Source organism: Dendrobates tinctorius, unplaced genomic scaffold (genome assembly GCF_039654945.1).
Source record: "Dendrobates tinctorius isolate UK_male_01 unplaced genomic scaffold, ASM3965494v1 ptg000155l, whole genome shotgun sequence".
In the NCBI taxonomy this organism is placed as follows: Eukaryota; Metazoa; Chordata; class Amphibia; order Anura; family Dendrobatidae; genus Dendrobates; species Dendrobates tinctorius.
The window spans coordinates 9948368-9964410 of NW_027361822.1; the positions used below are offsets into that span (position 1 = coordinate 9948368).

Below are 16043 nucleotides of genomic sequence, written 5' to 3' on the forward strand. Positions count from 1 at the left end.
TAACCCTAACCCTTAACCAAACCATACCCTAACCCTAACCCTTAACCAAACCATACCCTAACCCTAACCCTTAACCAAACCATACCCTAACCCTTAACCAAACCATACCCTAACCCTAACCCTTAACCAAACCATACCCTAACCCTAACCCTTAACCAAACCATACCCTAACCCTAACCCTGACCCTAACCCTTAACCAAACCATACCCTAACCCTGACCCTAACCCTAACCCTAACCCTTAACCAAACCATACCCTGATCCTAACCCTAACCCTGACCCTAACCCTAACCCTTAACCAAACCATACCCTAACCCTAACCCTAACCCTGACCCTAACCCTAACCCTAACCAAACCATACCCTGATCCTAACCCTAACCCTGACCCTGACCCTAACCCTAACCCTAACCCTTAACCAAACCATACCCTGATCCTAACCCTAACCCTGACCCTGACCCTAACCCTAACCCTTAACCAAACCATACCCTAACCCTTAACCAAACCATACCCTGATCCTAACCCTAACCTTGACCCTGACCCTAACCCTAACTCTAACCCAAACCCCTAAATTCCATTGTCTAAACTAATGTTAAAAAAAAAACGCATGTGCAAAAAAACGCATACATAAGCATGCCAATGCGCACGTATGCGCATCCATAGGCTATAATGGCCATTTTTAGCGCAAAACGTGCGCATACGTGCGCATGCGCTTTTTTGCAGGGCCAAAAAATGCAACATGCTGCGTCTGGAAAATACAAACGCACACCCCAAAAAAACGCAGCGCATGAAAATCGCATACGTGCGCATGCCAGCGCGCAGGTATGCGCACCCATGTTAAATATAGGGGAAAAAACGCATGCGCACGTATGCGTTTTTTTCCAGCGCAAAAAAACGCAAATGTGAAACCAGCCTGACATATGGAAAAAGGTCATTGTAATATGATTCTCTATTATTATACAGTGGGGCAAAAAAGTATTTAGTCAGTCAGCAATAGTGCAAGTTCCACCACTTAAAAAGATGAGAGGCGTCTGTAATTTACATCATAGGTAGACCTCAACTATGGGAGACAAACTGAGAAAAAAAAATCCAGAAAATCACATTGTCTGTTTTTTTTTCATTTTATTTGCATATTATGGTGGAAAATAAGTATTTGGTCAGAAACAAAATTTTTTGCCCCACTGTATGTGTCTCCTCTTCAGCCACTGATTCTAAATCTTTTCTTTAGGAGTTCCGCTGTTCTTTGGAGTTCAACATGCACCAAAATAGAAGGATGCAGCACACTTACCATATATACTCGTGTATAAGACGAGATTTTCAGCCCATTTTTTTGGGCTGAAAGTTCCCCTCTCGGCTTATACACAAGTCATATACCTGGGGGTCGGCGGGGGAGTGGGGGCGGGGGGTGTCAGAGATCATACTTCCCCTCCTGGCGCGATCTCTGCAGCCCCCTGCTTCTCCACAGTCTCCCTTCCAGCCTTCAACGGTCACATGGTACCGCTCATTACACTCATGAATATGGGCATATTCATGACTGTAATGAGCAGTATCACAAGACCGTTGAAGGCAGGGAGACCACGGAGAAGCAGGGCTGCAGAGACCACGCCAGGAGGGGGGGGGAAAGTATAGCGATATTCACCTGTCCATCGCTGTTCACCGCTGTCTGCTGCGTCATGTGTCAGTGACGTTTAGGCAGCAGAGGGTGCGGTGACGTGGTTAGTGCGCGCCACGCTCTCTGCTGGCTGAACAGTCACTGACAGATTAAGTGGCAGACAGCGGTGAGCAGCGATGGACCCCGAACAGGTGAATATCTCAGGTGCTAGGTCCTGAGCAGGAGAGGGGAGTATGGCATTTTTTTCAGCAGCATATGGGGCATAGTCTATGGGGCAGCATATGGAGGCATAGTCTATGGGGCAGCATATGGAGGCATAGTCTATGGGGCAGCATATGGGGGCATAGTCTATGGGGCAGCATATGGGGGCATAGTCTATGGAGCAGCATATGGGGGCATATTCTATGGAGCAGCATATGGGGGCATATTCTTTGGAGCAGCATATGGGGGCATAGTCTATGGGGCAGCATATGGGGGCATATTCTATGAAGCAGCATATGGGGGCATAATCTATGGAGCATTTTATGGGGTATAATCTATGGAGCATCTTATGGGGGCATTATTAACCTTTCTGCAGCATTATATGGGTGTATTTTGTATGGAGCATCTTATGGGGCCCATCATGAACTGTATGGAGCATTATATGGGGCTCCTGATTCAATATGGATATTCAAAAACATTTAACCTACTGATGTCTCAATTAATTTTACTTTTATTGGTATCTATTTTTATTTTTGAAATTTACCAGTAGCTGCTGCATTTTCCACCCTAGGCTTATACGCGAGTCAATAAGTTTTCCCAGTTTTTTGTGGCAAAATTAGGGGGGGGGGGGGCGGTCGGCTTATACGAGTATATACGGTACCTTATTGAACCCATAAAGCTTTCCTTTCTATGTTGCCAGCTACCCTGCCAATATCTACATTTCCTCCTTTGGGTGGAATGACACGTCACTGGCCACTGAACAAAGCGTTGACCGACATGTCTCTGCTGCAGTTATTTATTATTAGCTTTGCTCACTGCCATTACTTTTAATTATAGTGGTTTTGTGTATGTGATCTAATGTTTTTTTAATTTAACAAATCTAAACAAATGCTAAGTTTTAACACGGCAGAGCAAAGTATTGGTAATATATTTGCCGAAAAGCAAAATAAAACTAAAGTGTCTACTGGGGCCCATGATCACAAAAACCACATGTGTTGATCAACTATGGATTTAATTTTTCAGCATTGTAAGAGGATGGCTTTTCAATTTTACCAACAAAAATGCATAAAAACTGTTTTCAAAAATCTGTCTCACACACTAATAAAATCAACACACAATTGTAGCATCCAGTGACTCAAAAGAATTTGTGACTTCTCTGCATTTAGTGATTACTACTCACCTGTGCGGTTATCAGGAGGAATCTCCTCTTTACAGTGCTCATCACGCCTTACATATGTCTCTGTAGTATTAATATGGGGCAGATCTTTACCCTGAAACAAATATTGTAAAAGTCACAGACAGATGGAGAAGTCACATCTATGATCAGCTCTAATCCTGCCATCTCCACCGTTCTCATTACACAAGTATAAAATATATACCGTATTTTTCGCTTTGTAAGACGCACTTTTTTTCCCCCAAACTTGGGGGGGAAAATGGGGGTGCGTCTTACAAAGCATGCATGCCTTACCGGGTGTAGGCTGCAGGGGTGTCCGGCGGTGCTGTGGGTGTCTCCGGGTGCCCAGCCGCGTCTCCGGGTGCGCAACCGTGTCTCCTGTGCCCAGCCCGGGGCTCTGCCGATATTTTGCGACAGGCCAGAGCCCCGGGGCTCTCTATGTTTCCTCTGTGTGATCGGCAATAGGGCGGCCGCTGTCGGGGGCGGCGCATGTGCTGATGGTGATCTCGGGACTGAGATCTCGAGAGATGAGATCTCAGTGCTGAAATCTCATCTCACGAGATCTCAGTCCCGAGATCACCATCAGCGCATGCGGCAGCCGCCATTTTGCCGATCACACAGAGGAAGCATAGAGAGCCCCGGGGCTCTGGCCTATTGCAAAATGTCAGCAGAGCCCCGGGCTGGGCACCAGAGACACAGCTGCGCACCCAGAGACACCCACAGCACTGCCGGACACCCAGACACCCCTGCGGCCTACACAAGGTAAATGTCGGCAGAGCTCCGGGCTGGGCACCGAAGACACCCACAGCACCAGCGAGCATTGCCTGGCACCCAGAGACACCCAGCAGCAGCACAAGACCCCCCCGGCAGCAGCACAAGACCCCCCCGGCAGCAGCACAAGACCCCCCCGGCAGCAGCACATCGGAGCACCATCTCACCCCTTCCTGCGGCATCACCTCACTCCTGCCTCCTCCAGCAGCGACCCTGGGACCCCGCTTCACCACAGCCACCACCCCCGGTAAGCAATAAGTCACATGGATTATAAGAAGCACCACCATTTTATTAAAATATTTTTTTCTTATTTTTCTCCTCAAAATTTGGGGTTGCGTCTTATAAAGCGAAAAATACGGTAATACTGGTGAATAAAACAAGACTGAGAAAAAGACCTTCACAGCCGTCTACACATCATAGGGGAGATCACATGACACCTTCTCTCCATCTACCTGATGATCCTGAGGAACATTGGGATTTTCTTGTTTACAGTCCTGTGGAAAAAGAGGATGGGGACATCTCTCTGGTGTTGTCCTCTCACTGTATAGACCTGGATGAAACACATACAGGGACTGAATTCATTCTTTGGATACAGATAATTATAGGTTGTGTGTATTTAGTCCTGTCTATTACCTGGTGATGTGAGAGGCTGGGGAACGTCCATCACGGCGCCCTTGTACAGATCTTTGTGTCCTTCTAAATACTCCCAGAAATAGATGGTGACATCTTAACACCTTATAGGAACCTGACACACAATAAGAAGAAGAATTATGTAATGTGACATCATCAATGTCGCTCACCTCTCCAATAAGCCAGAAGAGGATGGTGTGGAGACGTGTAATATCCTCTCCACCATCTTGTCCCTGTCCCTATCCATCCTTGATGGGTCAAACAAGAACATTCTCTTATATAGAAAATCTCCAATGAAATGATCAGCTATTTTAGGCACCTGAATGAAAAAAAAAAAAAAAAAATCATACAAAACCTAAGAGGAATCCTTTGATGAGATATCAGAATTAGGGATGAGTGGACCTGTGGATGATCGGGTTCAGCCAGTTTATTTTTAAAGTCCGGTTCGGGACTCAAAGTTTACTCCGGACCCATATAAAACACAATGGATCCAAACTTCAGTGCTGTTAAATGGCAAAATGGTGGAAGTAAGGCCTAGGGGCCTGCAAAAGGAAGCCAAATGTGTGTAATAGCAGAAAAATTTCCTTGCAAAAACATGTGGATAGAGAAATTACTTAAAGGGGTACTGTCACCAAAGCAATCATGGTAAAATAGGAAAAAAAATAATATATTGTTATCAGTGCCCCCACGGAGGCTGAGGCTATCGCCAGTCCAGTTAAAAATTTTCAACCCCCATCCATGGGGCACAGTACCCTTATAGAAGCTTATTGAAAATTTCACCACAGAGCATGTTTTCACATTTTCCCCACAGATCTAAAATTGATGCTCCAGTAGCTTATATTACAGCAGCTGCCAATGAAAGGTTGGTAGTATGATTTTAGATCGAGCTGGCGGCCCACCGTAAGGTTTTCTCCCAGCTGTCCCAGATCCTTTGCCTTGGGATGCCACCTCAAAGCTGTTGTCTAAGGGTCCCAGGGGCCCAAAGTGTTAAACTTGAAAAAAATTATTAGTCAAAGCAGGGAACCATGCCTGAATACTCCATCTAGGGAAAATGGAATATTATTCCTTTTCTATTCTCTTGTTTGTTGGAACTGGGGCCATGATGAAGAGGGAATCTGGTGAAACACATAGTCTTGTCTAGAAGGCGGATCCAGGATAGCCAGGTAGCGGGAACAGCAAGCTTGAGCAGGAGCTCCCTTATGTCGAGGTTCCAAAGAAACAGAGTTACTCTTCGGGATGAAACACTTTGAAATGATCTGTAGTGTAAAAACGATGTCTGTGTCCATCATCACTGTGAAAGTGTGATTGCCTGTGAATAGCAAGAAATAAGGAGAAATGGAGAAAAAAAAAAAAAAAAAAAAAAAAAAAAAAAAAAACAGGAAAAGGAGATGACTTGAAGAGACTGACACTTCCGTGAAATCATCCAATGGGTGGAGGAGAAGAGACAGCAGTACAGCCCTGGGCTACAACCCCATGCATGAAGTCAGCTGGAATCTGTAACTACCCAGACCCAAAACCAGACCAGTCCACCAGAGCAGAAAACCTCAGACTTCAAATAACATCATGAAATTAGTTCAGGGAGCTGTATCCTTTGTTTGTGTAAATCAATCCCAGATAACCCTGCCTGCACAGGTATGAAAAAGTTGAAAAAGTTAGGTTACCCATTAGAGTAAGGATGGAGAATTGGGAGGAGTCTGGAGAAGACTGAAAACACATAGAAGGCTCCAGAGTTCTTAAGTGAAGCCATCATTGTAGTTGAGGGGAAGGGTGGAGTTACATCATTCCCCTTTTGTCTTGAAAATGGCTGGAGACCAGGCGGGTCTCAAGATCAAATCCAGAAGTTGGATGCTACAAGGTTTTAAAAGCAATACCCTCAAGGCTAAGGGATCCTGCTACAGCTTAAAACGTTCAATCTTTATTTTTGCTTTTTTTCTGCTGGACTGCAGGTGCACAAAACAAGGACTGAGTTTTATGGACTGCATACTTGTTTCCAAGAGCCTTACCAAAAAGGAAGGGTTCCAGTGTTTTAAATGACTTTAGGAGTCTTTGAATTGTGACACCCCGACCATGGGGCAGAATAATCCCACAGATTCGGATAAAAAATATACCCACAGAGCCAACGGGGCCTGAAATTTTGTGCTGCAAAATGGATGTGGTAAGGGATAGGGTGCTGCAAAAGAAAGCAAAATGGGGGCAAAAGAAGGAAAATTGCCCTGCAAACAAACGGAGATAGAGAAAGGACTTAAAATAACAGAAAAATAAAATAATCTTTTACCAGGCTCAAGTGGAGGAGTAGGTAGATATGGCAGTGTAGGTGTAAGAGGTGAAGTAAGAATTAGCTGACACTGTTTGTATGCTTTTTTTTATTTTGCTTTTGTTTTTTATTTAAAGAATACCCCACAGCCCTGGGAAGGTGACCCACTAGCCTCTCTTGAATGATCAGCCAGCTCCTGTTCCTCCTCCACTTCTTCAGTCTCCACCTCCTCATTATTACCCAATCTGCACTGAGCAGTTGAGATGAAGCTGGGATGGGTAGGTCTTGTAATAAAGTGCAGGGATGATTAGGTCACCACGGAACAGACAGACCAACAGTTAAAGGGGAGGTTTATTTAGAGGGAATAATACAGGAAAAATAACGGTGCAGTATTGATAATATGAGAACAAATTAAGCAAGCAACCAAATGAACAATATTAAGCAGTAATAAAGGTAATTGTCCTATGGGGAACTTATCAGTCTGCAGGGGTCTTCATTGAAGGGGGGTCACTCTTCTCCAACGTTGGCACTGAATCACCAGCAGCACTTGTAGTCTGAAGTACTCGTATCCTGTGCCTTGAACAATGTCCAGCCGAAATATGTGGCGTTACTGCGGGAACCAGAGGGGCATGAGACAAACGATATCCCCTATGCTCCAAGTCCTTCCCAGCTCCACAGAGGTGCCTTCCCACCGGAATCAGGGGCTCTGCACTAACACAAGGGTCACCGGAACTTTGTACATGGTATAGTCTCTCTAAGCAGATCACATCCCTGTCACTGGGCGCAGTCTCTTTGCGGGGAAGACATCTTATCACTGCACACAGTCTCTTCCAAGGGAAACAACACTCCGTCCCCTGATAGATCTCTCAGCATGGATCACTGCCTCTGCACGTGCTTCTGTCTTGTTACTAGCTGCTGCCTTTGCACTGGACACAGACTTCACATGGGGGTCAGGACACACACACACACCTCATCTGTCACTGCAGACTCCAGCTTTACGTAGTCACGGGCTACAGTCTCTGCTCCGGCCTCAGTCTCTATACAGGCCTCCGCTTCTCTGCGGGTCTCAGTCTGTCCACAGGGGTCAGGGCGCACCTTTGCTGTCTCCGCAGTACACAGTCTCACGAACTCACGGTCTGCAGTCTCTGTGCACGGTACCCCGGTCTTTGCTCTGTGACCGGGAGCTCTGTCTCTCCCCCAGTCTGCGTCAGCGTCCTCCTCCATCTCCTGCCCAGGCTGCTCTGAGGAAAGCCAGTGCTGTTTTCCCGCTCTGTTTTCCCACTCTCTCCTCTCCTGGCTTCCTGTGCTCAGCCCCTTCTCTGTCCCCCAGGGAACCTGCTGCCCTGCTCTATGGTTCCAGCCATGGAGCAGAGAAGGCAGCCCTCCCCTGGCTCTTGCTGCACTTCACCCCCTTACACAGTCAGGGAAATGTAGCATCCCTGTCTACAAGCGCTTGTCCATATATCAGTTCTAAGGGGACAATCCCAGTAATCTTATTGGTAAGGGCACGGGTGATGTAACTGGACATGTGCTGGTACAAGGCGGGCAAAAAAAAAAAAAAGGATAAATAATGTCACTAAGGACAGAGTACCGAGGGACCAAGTTTGTACACCTTTAGCAGGACAATTTTTGTTTTGAACTGCACTAGGCCAGGCAGTTTTAAAAAATGTTAAACCACTGTAATTTTACACAAAATACTTTAACACCTTCATGAACGGAGGTATTTTCAGTTTTGCGTTTTCATTTTTTTCTTCCCAGAGACATAACTTTTTTAGTTTTCCATCAATACGGCCATAAGAGGGCTTGTTCTTTTCAGGATGAGTTGTACTTTTGAACTACATCATTGGTTTTAACATAGCGTGTACTGGAAAGCAGGAAAAAATCCAAGTGCGGTAAAATTGCAAAAAAAAGTGCAATCCCACAGTTTTGTTTTGCTTTACTAGGTTCACTAAATGCCAAAACTAACCAGCCATTCTGATTCTCCAGGTCATTACAAGTTCATAGACAGCAAACATGTCTAGGTTCTTTTTTTATCCAAGTGGGGAGAAAAAATTCCGAACTTTGTTAAAAAAAAATTGCACTATTTTCCGATACCCGTAGCATCTGTTATCTCTGGTTGAGTGCGGACTTATTTTTTGTGCGCCGAGCTGATGTTTTTAAAGATACTATTTTGGTGCAGATGCAATCTTTTGATCACCCATTATTGCATTTGTCGAAAAAACGTTATTCTAGCATTGACTTTTTTCCCCTCGTTACACTGTTTAGCGATAAGGTTAATCCTTTTTTTTTTTAATTGATAGATTGGGCAATTCGGAATATGGCTACACCAAATATGTGCGTGTTGATTTTTTTTATTGTTTTATTATAAATGGGGCAAAAAGGGGGTGATTTGAGCTTTTATTTTATAGTTTTAAATTTTTTTTTTTTTTTTTTACTTTTGGCATGCTTCAATAGCTCAAAACAGCTTACACGTGCCGGGAAAGATGTGGGCTCACTGCTGGAGCCCACATCAAAGGGGCGGTGTCCGACATCGGCGTACTATTACCCCCGATGTCGGAAAGGTGTTAAACTATGGATGACTAATTGAATGTAGGAGAAAATTTGGAGCTTTTTTTATTACCTGTGTCACCAACCCCATCCCCTGCTCCCACATAGAAGGTAGGGAACTCCAAGGACAGTCCAATCTCTTGGGGGTGGTAGCTCCATCTCAAGCCACATCAAGGAGCCTCTCACAGGCCCGTTCATTTCACAAAAAGGTTCATCTTGCTCCATTCATTCTTGAATCACATTGACCGCATACCAGCGATGTTGCCCCTCCATTTTGAGGAGCGTGACACTGGATTCATCTGTCAGCTCTTGAAGCCTTCTAGGTAAGTGTTCAGTCTCTAGGGCATGCTGGTTGAAAAATATATGATAATGGGTCCCAAATTCTTCTATGGACCCACATTTCAGCTACCAGGCATACATAATGACCAACCCACGGAATGCCAACTCTCAGTACCTTGCGACTAGCTGGCCCACTAGTATCTTCAGCCCTGGTCCTGGATCAACTCCTCTCTTTCGACCAGCAGAGGCTTCACAGTCTGCTCACTAAATGCTGTCTCTCTTCTACAGTCCGCAAGAACCCCAGATGTGAAGGTTGCAGCCTGGGTTCGGGCCTTGGGGGTTCTAGGAAAGTGGAGGGTTCTGGATCACAGGCTCTTGCCACCTCCACTGTCACGCCGACTTGGTCTGGCTCAGATATTCCTCTGGTTGCTCCCTAGGGAGTTTAGCGAGATTCTGCCATCTTTGGCATCTTGTCACCAACTAAGCACATAACACAATATGGATTACTAATTCAATCCAGAAAAGTTTTAGAACTTTTTTGGGGGGAGTGCTATAGACCACCGAAATTAAACAGAAAGCATGTAATACTTCATGGATGACAATCAATTTTTTCACCCCGTAACACCCACCAAAATAGAAAAAAAAAAATAACGTGGTGACGTGCAGCAGCTATACTCTTAGCAACACATTGCAAACCCCTGCAACCTGCCTAGACGCTGTATTCTGCCCCTCTAAGTGCTGCTGCAACTGCCCTCTCTAGGCTAAACTCAGAATGTATCTGATACAGCAAAAACACAAGATTAGCCCATAGAAGGACTGTTAGCATGATGGTTCCGCATCGGTACCAGTATCAAGACTAGAGGACTCTGATTAGTTGAACTGTTCACTCACAGGCCAGGATATTTGCTCTCTCTCCAATCAGAACTGTCCTTGAGCTGTGATTGGCTGAAAATCCCCACATGCATATTGGCTGTGTAACAGGCACCAAACATACAGGTTGGGATTCGAGTTTCAAATCCGAGCACCAGCCAATATTCTTCAAGTGCTGAGCACATCAGAGCACCTAGATACTCAAGTGACATCCGAGTAGCCCTAGTCTTCGTCAAGTTTTTTTGGCACCTAGGCCAATCAATTCTAACAGAAAGAGAACATCTAGTCTCTGACACTGCTTTGGGCCAGTTTCACACGTCCTGATATTTCCGGAAACGTAAAAAACGGTACCAGAGATGTCATTGTCCATGTGTGTAATACTTGTGGCACAGTTGCAGATTACATGTGGTTATCATGTTCTGCTCAATACTACACGGACGGGTGCCAGGGAAGAAGCGGAACAGTAAGCCATTACCCGGTGCCAGGTGCTGAAGATCGCTCTCATCATTCTCTCTTGCTCTGCAGGAGATCAACGCGAGCAGGGAGAATGATGAGAGTCGTATTCAAGTGACAACAATGACAGCAAATGGTGGCTGATGGGACTATTACTCCCATCAGCCTACACCTGCTGCCTCTAATAACAGTGACAGCAGGAGAGGCTGGTGGGAGTATTCATCACTCAACGCCTGCGCTATAAATAAATTTTAAAAAAACCCATCATGTATTAACCAGCCAGGCAAAACTCACAACTGGAGGCTGCAACCCTCAGCTGTCAGCAAGGTTGATTATTTAGAAAAGAGGTGTCCCCACGCTGGGTTTTTTAAAATTAATTAAGGTTATAATTTAAAAAACAGCGTTGAGTCCCCCTCATTTTTTTTACAAGCCTTGCTAAATCTGACAGCTGGGGGCTGGTATTCTCAGGCTGGTAAGGAGTATTGATATTGACCCCACCAACCTAAAAATAGCAGCCCACAGCCACCCAGAAAAGATACATCTATTAGATGTGCCTTAGAGGCACCTAGAACCACCACATTAGGCAACCTAACTGCACCCCTCTGATGCTGTCTCTTTGGAAATATTTCACCAGCCCCCTTTACAAATGCCACTGTGAGGTAAAACTTTAAGATGTTGTGTTCTATTTTCTCGTATGATCTTGAACATGAATGGAAATAGCTTACATAGACACCACCTTCCAATCACTGGCTGTTGGTCACTGCTTCAGCCACTGATTTTCTGCGGGATCACATGTTCATCTGGAGACTGGAATGGGAGCCAAGTAGCATTGTAATGAGAGTTTTTGGAATCTTCACAATATTACTTTTTTTAATTAATTTTCTGTTTTTTCCCTTCACATCTATCTACTAATAAAACATTTTAAAACCAGTAGTTTCTTCCTCAGAGTCTGCAGCAGAATACGCTTTTCATAAATTCATCTTCCAACACGTCCGACTCATCAGGGATTAACTACGATCAGATGAGGACGACACCTTCATTATCTGCTCAGCTTTTCTATACACTTTTACCCACAGTCGTTCATGGACTACATCACCACCACCACTCACCTGTATGAATGTTTCTCATCTTCCCTGTGTTGCAGTCTATTATTGTGATAAAGCTCAAGAATCTACTATATAATCATCTAATTCTGTCTGTAACGGAAATCCCGCGTCGCCGATTGGTCGCGCCCAGCCGGGCATGACCAATCAGCGACAGACGCAGTCCAGCTGCGAATTGGAGTGGCATTCGAACGCCGCATGCCATCATCGGGAGATCTGCGGCGCTTGCCGCTGATCTCCCGACGGTTGCCACGGGTCATCTCCTGCTGCATGGAGGACAGCGGCGACGCAGCCGGGAGTTGACCGGCACAGACTCTCCTCCAGGCCCTGGGTACCTTAAACCTGTAAAAAATAGAATTAAAATAAAAAAAAAAAAAAAAAATGGATTACTTACCGGTAATACTCTTTTGTAGAGTCCACGACAGCACCCACTGAGAGAGGGGATCCGCCCCTAGGAACAGGAAACCTACAGAGAGATAAATGAGGTGATCCCCCTCGCTCCCTCAGTTTGGATTACAGAGAACAAAGGAGGAACCGCCATACATGTTTTATTCAACTTGCTAGACAAGCCATTCACATCTAAACATATTTAGACGTTTGCTATACCAATCTACATATTAATCCCTAATTACATTCTCCACCACCAGAGAAAAACCACGTGTAAACTTATACATTAAGGGGGGGGGGGGGGGAGTGAGCGGGTGCTGTCGTGGACTCTACAAAAGAGTATTATTACCGATAAGTAATCCATTTTTTTCTCTTAGCCACGACAGCACCCACTGAGAGATTTTCAGAGATAATCTCCTGGGAGGGCACACCGTGTTAAGGACAGATCTACCAAAGGCCAAATCCTCGGAAGAGAATAAATCTAGTCTATAGTGACTATAAAAGGTAGATGGAGATGACCAGGTTGCAGCCTTACATATTAGCTCAATTGGGACATTTGCCCTCTCGGACCAGGAGGATGATATGGCTCAAGTAGAATGCGCCTTTATACCGTGTGGAGGGTCCTCTCCTTTTGCCGAATATGCCATCGTGATCGCATCTCTAATCCATCTGGACAGCGTGCCTCTCGTAACTCTCGACCCCTTCTTGTTACCCTGGAAGGAGACAAAAAGAGACCTGCTCTGCCTCCAGGGACTGGTCCTATCTAGGTAGGCTAGCATTGCTCTCTTTACGTCCAAGGTGCGATTTTTAACCTCCTCTGGTGTTGCCGGGCTCTCATAGAAGGAGGATAGGCAGATCTCCTGGGATCTATGAAACTTAGTAGCTCATTTGGGAAGATACGGCGGGTCCATTTTTAACACTAGTCTGTCTTGGGTTACTGACAGGAATGGGGGGGTGCGGATCTACCGACAGAGCTTGGAGATCACTTAATCTTCTTGCTGAGACTAAAGCTACCAGTAGAGTGGTTTTCAATGAAATGCATTTTATTGATGCAGAGTGTATGGGCTCGAACGGGGCCTGTGTGAAGGCATCTAAGACCAAGATAAGGTTCCATGTTGGTAGCTGGGGAATGTGAACTGGATTCGCTCGCTGACAAGCCGAAATAAACCGGGCCACCCATTTATTACCTGCCACGCTGTGGTTATATAAGGCTCCTAGAATCGATACATGGACCTTTAGAGTGTTAACTGAGAGTCTCAACTCTGCAGGAATTCTAGAATGGCTGTATTAGGTACTTCGCTGGAAAGTCTTGTTGGGTGAAAGGCTAAAAGTTTTCAATACTTTAGCGTAAATTCTCATTATGGATTCCTTTCTGCTCTGTAGAAGGGTGTCAGACTATTTGAGAACCCTCTTAATTTCAATAACCCCCTCTCAAAATTCCATGCCGCTAGTCGTAGGGCTTTGACCCGGGGATGGTAACAGGGTCCCTGTTAGAGAAGATCCCGATGTAGTGGTAGAATCCATGGGTCCGTTATTGACATGGCCCTCAGCCATGAGAACCACGGCCTCTTGGGTCAAAACGGGGCTATCAAGATGACCTTCGCCCCTTCTCTTATTTTTCTGACCACCATTGGTAACAATACCATTGGAGGGAAGGCCAGAATGTCCAGGGTGCTTGGAGGGCATTGAGCACGTCTGGATTGTCCACTTTGTAGAGAGAAGCGAACCTTTCTACATGCCTGTTTGCCCTTGTCGCGAACAGATTTATTTCTGGTTAGCCCCATCTTTCCGCTATCATCTCGAAGATGTGCCGGCTGAGGACCCACTCCCCTTGATGTAAAGTCTGGCGGCTGAGAAAGTCCACCTTGGAATTGTCCACTCCTCTGATGTGGAGCGCAGACAGGGAGTGGAGATGTGATTCGGCCAACTCTAAGATTCTTTCCACGATAGACATGAGCGGTCCTGATCGAGTGCCTCCTTGCCGGTTTACGTACGCTACTGCGGTGGTATTGTCCGATTGGATTCTCATGTGGGTTCCTCTTAGCTGCGGGAGAAATTTAGACATAGCATAATATATCGATATTTGTTCCTTCATATTAGATGAACTCCCTGCTTCAAGCTTGGACCATTGACCCTGCACCATATCCTCCTCTAGGTGGGCTCCCCTCCCCGAGGGGCTAGCGTCCGTGGTGACTATTTTAGAGGGGACAATCCACCATGGAACCCCTCCCGATAGGGACATTCTCCCTTCCAACCACCCTTGCAGCTAATCTGCTTCTTGCAAAATGGCCCCTTGCAATTTTCTGGAATGGAATTGGGCCCACTATAATGCCGGAATGCATGATATTAGGGACCCCAACAAGGACATACTTTCTCTTAAGGACATCGTGGGTTTTTTACTTGCCCTCCATATTTTGTTAACTTTGACCCGTGCTATTGTTTCTGGTAGAAAACATTTTTGACTTACAGAGTCTATTTGCAGGCCCAGGAACGTCTGACAGGTTACCGGTTGCAGTCTGGACTTTCCCCAGTTGATTAGCCAGCCTAGTGTCTGCAGGGATGAGACAATATCAGCTATCCTGCCCTTGCAATGAGAAACAGAATTTCCTACTATAAGCAGGTCGTCCAAGTACGGGACTATTAAGGTGTCCATCAGCCTTAAATGTGACATCACCTCTAGCATTAGTTTGGTAAATATGCGGGGCACCATGGATAATCCGAACGGCATCGCCGTAAACTGGAAATGTCATATCCGCCCTTCTAACCAGACTGCTATACCAATCTACATATTAATCCCTAATTACATTCTCCACCACCAGAGAAAAACCATGTGTAAACTTATACATTAAGGGTAGGAATTTCTGGTGCTCTCTGTATATAGGGAGATGGTAATAGGCATCCTTTAGGTCCAGAACTGCCATATAGCACCTAGGGAACAAGAGTTTTATTGCCGAACATATTGACTCCATTTTAAAGGCACGCAGCCTCAAAAACGTATTAAGCTTTTTTAAATTGTCCTAAATGAACCATCTGGCTTAAGGACTAGAAACAGGGGAGAATAAAACCCCATTCCCCGTTCATGTCTTGGAACATCTACCATAACGCACTTAGACAGGAGCGCTGTAATCTCCATTTCCAATGCTTCCTGCAGTGTTGGAGACTTCAGAGAAGTCAATACGAAGGAGTCTGGAGGGTACCGAACAAATTCTAGTCTTAGGCCCGATGTAACAATATTAATGGCCCAGGGGTTAGATGTAATTTTTCCCCATTGGTGGCTGAACTTTATTAGCCTGCCACCTACAGGTGAATTAGTGCTACCGGAATCTGTCCCCAGATTTGAAGGGACGTTTCCCAAATAGGCAGCCTCTCTGCTTGGGATCCTTATTGCCCCAGCGGTCTTGGGATTTGAAATCTTTCTTCCTACCAAATGGAAGCTTCCTGAAGGCTCTCCTGTTGAAGGGAACGTACGGGTTAGGGAAACTCTTTTTCCTCTCACCCGCTTTTGTCAGGATCTCGTCTAGCTCTGTGCCAAACAGGTACTTACCCTGACAGGGTATAGCGCAGAGTTTGGTTTTTGTCTGCGTGTCGCCTCTCCACCCCTTTAACCATAAGGCCCGCCGGCCTGCTTTGGCTAATCCTGCCCCTTTGGCAGAAAGTGGGAGGGAGTCAGCTGAGGCGTCAGATACAAAGGCCGCTGCACCCCTAATCAGGGGAATAGAGGAGAGGAGCTTGTCTCTAGATGCTCTGCCTTTAATCTTTTCCTCCAA

The 16043-nt window shown here is 45.7% G+C and overlaps 1 protein-coding gene across 1 annotated transcript in view; it reads right to left on the minus strand.

Moving 5' to 3' along the window:
- The window catches only part of LOC141051174 (uncharacterized), an 84197-nt gene that overhangs the window by 35845 nt on the left and 32309 nt on the right, over positions 1-16043 (minus strand). The window contains exons 5-7 of the mRNA XM_073548039.1: positions 4387-4456; positions 4206-4303; positions 2989-3079 (exon numbers count right to left, since the gene is read on the minus strand). Coding sequence (XP_073404140.1) covers positions 2989-3079; positions 4206-4303; positions 4387-4456 — 259 coding nt within the window. The remainder of the gene's footprint in view (positions 1-2988; positions 3080-4205; positions 4304-4386; positions 4457-16043) is intronic.